Source organism: Uloborus diversus, chromosome 4 (assembly GCF_026930045.1).
Source record: "Uloborus diversus isolate 005 chromosome 4, Udiv.v.3.1, whole genome shotgun sequence".
NCBI classification, from domain to species: Eukaryota; Metazoa; Arthropoda; class Arachnida; order Araneae; family Uloboridae; genus Uloborus; species Uloborus diversus.
The window spans coordinates 103,369,872-103,375,871 of record NC_072734.1 but is presented as its reverse complement, the minus strand read 5'-3'; the positions used below and the strand labels follow the sequence as shown (position 1 = coordinate 103,375,871).

The window sequence follows — 6,000 nt, the reverse complement described above, 5'->3', positions numbered from 1 at the left end:
AATTAAAATATGATAAAAACAAAATTAATGTTTAATGAAGCACTAACATCATAAATTATTGCACAGGAGCATTCCTTTTTTTTTGTACTTCATCAACAGTTTTTTTCAACTTATGGTTAATTTTATTTCAAAGTCATAAGTTGTATAAAATTTTGGAAGTGAAATCTGTTAAATATTTTTTGCTACAAGTAGAGGAATATAAACTTTTTGGCAGCTAAAAAACTAGAATTTGTATGAACAAAAACAAATGAAATATAACATGATTAGTTTAAAAACAATCTGTTTATTGACCTCATTCTGCATTCTTTTTGTAAACCAATTTCTTTTAAATATAATCCTAGGTTTAGAAACTCATCAACAACATAAAAACAGAACCAGGCGTCTTATATTAGAATACATTGCATATTTTAAAAATATGTAATAAAAGATGACATTTTACAACACATGATTGTCTTTTCTTTCAACTTATTATTTTTTTTTATTGTGCACTGCAAAAAATTTGTTTTTATACACCAATTTGAAATGGAGTGAAATGGAACATAAAGCACTGTCCAAACTTTACACTTGCATCACATTCCACCTGAACATAGTTCATTGAAATATTTAATTCTTTAAGCCACATAACTATATTCATCTGTAGAATTTGGAGTCCGTTCGATGTACTGTTTATCTATTAAGGCTTCTATACATTTTTTGATCATGGAGATATTGGGCACAAATCTGTTTTTTGCTTGATTTATAACCTGTTAAGAAAAGCTGAACATTAGAATCAGATTGCATAGTTTTTGAAACTTGACATTTTGATATTCTAAAACCACACTAAGAGTAAATAAAAAAAACAAAGTTTTGAAACATTTTGCTTTTCAAAAATTTTTGATGAGTTCAGAAATCAGTCTGATTAAAAATGTCCTGAAAATGTATGGGAGGAATGACCAGTAATTTCAAAAATTCACTATTAGTTAAAAAATAAATCATTTGAGTTAACAGCATAACCTCGATTTAACAATTGTCAAAGGACTGGAAAAAGTTATCATTGAATCAAGGATATTGTGAAATCGAGAAATATAGACACACAATGCAGTCCGATCTGGACTAGTGAAATGTATCATTAAATTGGGGAATCGTTAAATTGAAGTTATACTGTATGTCATTTTAGGGTACAAAAGGCATTTGAAAGCAATGCTAACTAAAGTCGAGAGAAAATAAATTGGGCTTACAACAGAAACAGTAGATAAAATTGCTTTAAGAGCTGGGTTTCATAAACAATAATGATAACAAAGCTAAAGTGCCTGACAAATAGAATCAAATAGTGGAATTTCAGAAATAAAAGATTACTTGAATATTTAACTATAGTTGGCGCAAGCCTGACCTGGGAATACTGTGAAGGCTACGTAGACCCACATCATAGCATTACAAAATGTGCCAGGTTAGGTTTGCTTGAATTATACGTATGAATCTTTGCTCTATGAAGTGATTGTGCAAGCTGTTAGTGGAGCGTTTGTGCGGATTCTGATGAAGATGATGGTGAAGAACCTACACCACCTCTAACTAATCAGTAAGTATCAGATTTAGCATATATTTTGAAATGAAATGAAAGAACCAACTGAACCAAACACTGTGAGCAGAGGTCTATTGTACGAGTAGTAAATATTTTAGTACAGTATCTGGAAAATTTTGAACAGCTGGATTTGTTGAATTGTGTTTACAAACTTAATGAGACTTCAAGATGCTGCAAAAAGTAATGTAAGCAGTCATAAATAACTTTCTTTTTTGAAGTATCTTAATAAAATTTATTCTCTGTAAAGATATTTTTATGTATTACTATTAATTTTATCCAAACTATAAGTGTTATAGTCTACTTATTATGCACTATTCCTGAAAAAGAAAATAAAAATTATTCTTGGGAAGGGGCTGGGAAAGGAACTTTAGATAAATCAAATTACTGATTACTCTAAGATTTTAGCCAGTCCCATGGGATTTTGAGTGGTCCCAAGTGGATTGTATATATACGTACACACACATTTTCTAAATGCAGAGTTAAACTGCCATAATGTTGGGTAGATAAGTTGCCCTATCGTATACGCCACACATGCAATAATTTACTAACTAAAAATGAAAGTTCATCAGATAAGCCGCCCCCTCCTATACGCCACAGAAGAGCGTATCAAAACGTGACGCGGCTCCTTCTCCACATATCTCTCTCTGTAACAACTTAATATGTACGGATGTGATCATTTACTACAGTAAGAACGAAACTGTAACAAGCGACTGCACTTGTTGATAGATAGAAATGCAGTGAACTAGGTGTAAAAAAGAAAAAGATCGGAAAACGCTACGATTACGCAAAGTTGCTTTTACATTTGGTTGGATGAGAAGTTTTCAAATCATTGTGTTTTATTTAGTAAAAACACAAAATTGTTTAACTTTTATCAATTGATTCTTTTTTAAATTTATCATTGAGACATTTTAAAAAATTACTCAAACAAGTTCGCGATTCCTAGTTTTCAGCCTTGTGAAACATATGGTACCATCATGAATCTGGCAACATTGGAAAGAACAAACACAGCAAACAGCGAATCCTCTTGCAGGTTTAAAGGAATGAGAAATTAAGTTTAATGAGAAACCTGTTTCATGGTGCAATTTGAGAGCTGTACTAGCGTTTTTTAATGAATTCTAATATTGCCACTTGATTGGGCAAACGTGAGAAATACTAAGAAAGAAGGGTGGGGGAAACATTTCTTCAGATACGCCGCAGATACTAAATTTGAATTTTAAAACACGTATGAGCTACAGCTTTTCTACACAAAATTACATAACAATGCTAAAAAATAGATGCAAAATAATAAAGCTAAGTCTGTGTATGTAATTTCTCTTTCATATCTGGACACAGTAATGGAAACAAACCTCTTGTATTAAACCGTTATGCCGTAAAATTTTTCTTGCTTTCATTATACGCACAATTGCTGCCTGCAGATATAACTTCCTATCTTCTTCCACAGATACATGCGTCTGTTCTGTTTCTTGCTGCAAATGAAAACAAATAAGAATAAAATAATTTATCATTTTAGAAAATATATAATTTGAAAAAAAAAAAAAAAAAAAATCAAGAACTTAAATTTTTTAATCAAACAAATGGCATGAAAATAAGAACAATCAGCATGTTAAAAAATCACTAAGACAGTTACAGAACCAAAGTGATACACAGCGAAAATATTCTACCAATTTTCACTATGGTACAACAGAAAATTTATTACTGTTATGAGCTAGAATTTACTTTTTTTCCCTTAAGGAATATAACTCCGAAATTTATAAAAGTCTGATGAACCTCTCTGAGAAGATCATCTTATTCAGTTAGTAAACTTACTGCTAGTGAAAATAATACTCTATACAATTTCTTTCAAAATCCATTATATACCTAACATACAAACGTAAATAATTTTCTTAAATGAATCCCTGAACAGTCAATAATTACGTACAATGAGAAATAAAAGAAATATTTTTTCAAGTCAAAACTGAAATTTGATTTAAAGAGGTTTTACATTTAAATGGGAAACATTTTTACACTCAGTACACTTGCTAACTTTCAGATTTCTCTAAACTTTTGTACACAATCCTTTAGTTTATTGAAAACTCACAATTGTTGAATAATGGGCAAGGGGTTTCAAGTACCAGTTATAGATTTATTAACTTTTTTAAATGAGCACTAACATGTTTCAATAGTTAAGTTCTAAAAAACCAATTTTGAAAAAGTAAGGAAACATAATTAATTGTAATTGTCCAACTCAAAGGTTAATCTGTTGTTATAAAACTTAAGTCCAACACAGTAATGAAAGGAATTTCATAAGTACATCACAAAATTAATGTGAATACTCTGACTATATTAACTACAGAAGCAGATTAAGTTTTCAAGAAATAATTTATTTTAAAATACTTAAAGAAAGAGAAGTGCTGGGAAGAATTTAAATTATTTCTATTTTGTCACACTGTGTCCGAAAAAAGGGCATATTTTGGTAATTAATTTTTAATTCAAATCAGTAGTCAACATGTTACAAGTGTTGCCTTTAATTATAGAACTTATATTTCAACTTACCCTTTTCTTTTTCATGACTTCGTTTAATTTTTTTTTTTTTTTACAGGAATGGATTTTACATAGAGCATGCACATTTCATAGTAGTCACAATTTTATTACATTTCAAAAACTCAGACTTGACCGGCAAATTTCAAAACAAAGTCTTATATTAGGGATGATGACTCCATTACCTGCCAAGCTACTTTAGAAGATATGAGCATTCACATTTTTTTTACATTAATTTGTTCAAACTTTAACTTCCACTCATCACACTAAAAGGTCCATAACCTAATTCAGTGGTGCCCAACCTTTTTCTATCCGAGGGTTGCACCTAATATTAAAATGACTTTAGTGGATCAAGACCAGGGGCCGTTTTAGATATTAGGGGGCCCTACGCCAAATACATTTTCGAAGCTCCTGTATATAGTCAAACCTTAAACACAAGTATTCATAGTGCTGACTTCAAGGGTGCTGCAGTGGTCAAGTGCTCACTCAAATTATGTCTCGGAGTGCAGAGCATCCTACATCTTAAATAAGTCGAAGAAAAGTGAAAAAAATAAAAGAGAAAATTCATTTCTTTCTTTTCCTTGAATAGTCAACCCAGAACTTAAACAATTTTATCCATATGGGGGCCTTCTAAAAAAAGGGGAACTAAGCCACAGCCTAGTTGGCCTATTCATTAATCAGGCCCTCTCTCTCTGGCCACGACACATATAAAATTTCAAAATGTTTAAAATATTTTTAGATAATATGGAAAAACATGGAAAAGGACCAGACAATGGAAAACCAATAAATGTTTTTTGATTACTATGCTTCTTTTATTAAATGCATCTGTTTTTCATAAACTAAATTTCTGAATGTTTAGCTCCAAATTTGTAGCAGTATCATTAATCATGCTTTTTGATTTGTAACATTAAACAGGCCACACGGATCAGCTTGTGGGCCGGATGTGGGCTGCAGGCTGCTTCTTGGCTATCACTAACCTAATTTATAAAATAAATAATTTAATTTCAAATTGGTGCTGTGTACACAAATGAATTTAAACTAAACATAAACTAAAAATAAATAAATAAATAATGCTAGATATGGATAATTGTGATGAATATATTTCAACAAAAAATTGAAATATTATTTTGATTTAATGGTGTTGTGCTATGTCAATGAAAAGAATGGCAAGAGATCTTTTGACTGTTTGGATAAAGTTGTGTTTGAAAACAGTTGTTTTCGACAATAAATTTTATAAAAAACAAGAACAGAAACTGCCTAGGTGTAGATTTGTCTGTTACATACGCACATTAAAAGTTTCAAGCATCAAACCATGAATAAATAAATTATCCTCCAAAAGACAGCAAGTGTCACATTCAATTTCATAACTGTGCATCATGCTTCTTTCTTAATGAAGTTGATAGTTTTAAATAAATTATAAAAAATTAAATTTTGTTTAAAATATTTATCATACAATTTCTTGAACATCTAAGTCTTTCATAGACTGTTTTCATTTTTTTTAAAAGTAACATGTGGGCTTATTGGTTTTAAGAACTTTTTTTTTTATAATTGTTAGAAAAAGGTTCCCCATCCCAGTCCTATATCAAAATCAAGAAAAAGTATTTGGTCTGTCATTTCACATGGTTTTTTTTTTAGGGTGAAACACTTCAAAGAAATGTCTTTCAGTTGGCAATAAGTGGTTTGCCAAAATTCCTGTCTATCTCATTTTCTCACTCTCCGTTCAATACTTTTTAATTTTTCATTGATTGAACAAGAAACTGGAAAAGTTACCTGGCAACTGGTTTACACTAATTTTCCAATTTAAATATTTTATTACTGAAAAATTATAGACAATAATTAGAAACCCTGCAAACCAAAACCAGATAAAATTCAAGGTACTGGGCAGTAAGACACTGCCTGAGCAACAAGCATACAGGCAATTAAGG

The 6,000-nt window shown here is 30.5% G+C and overlaps 1 protein-coding gene across 1 annotated transcript in view; it reads right to left on the bottom strand.

Moving 5' to 3' along the window:
* Window positions 1-263: 263 nt before the first annotated feature.
* Window positions 264-6,000, bottom strand: part of LOC129219640 (cullin-2-like) — a 56,621-nt gene continuing 50,884 nt past the window's right edge. Inside the window, exons 20-21 of the mRNA XM_054853907.1 lie at window positions 2,905-3,024; window positions 264-743 (exon numbers count right to left, since the gene is read on the bottom strand). Of these exons, the coding sequence (XP_054709882.1) occupies window positions 612-743; window positions 2,905-3,024 (252 nt within the window). The 3' untranslated portion in view covers window positions 264-611. The remainder of the gene's footprint in view (window positions 744-2,904; window positions 3,025-6,000) is intronic.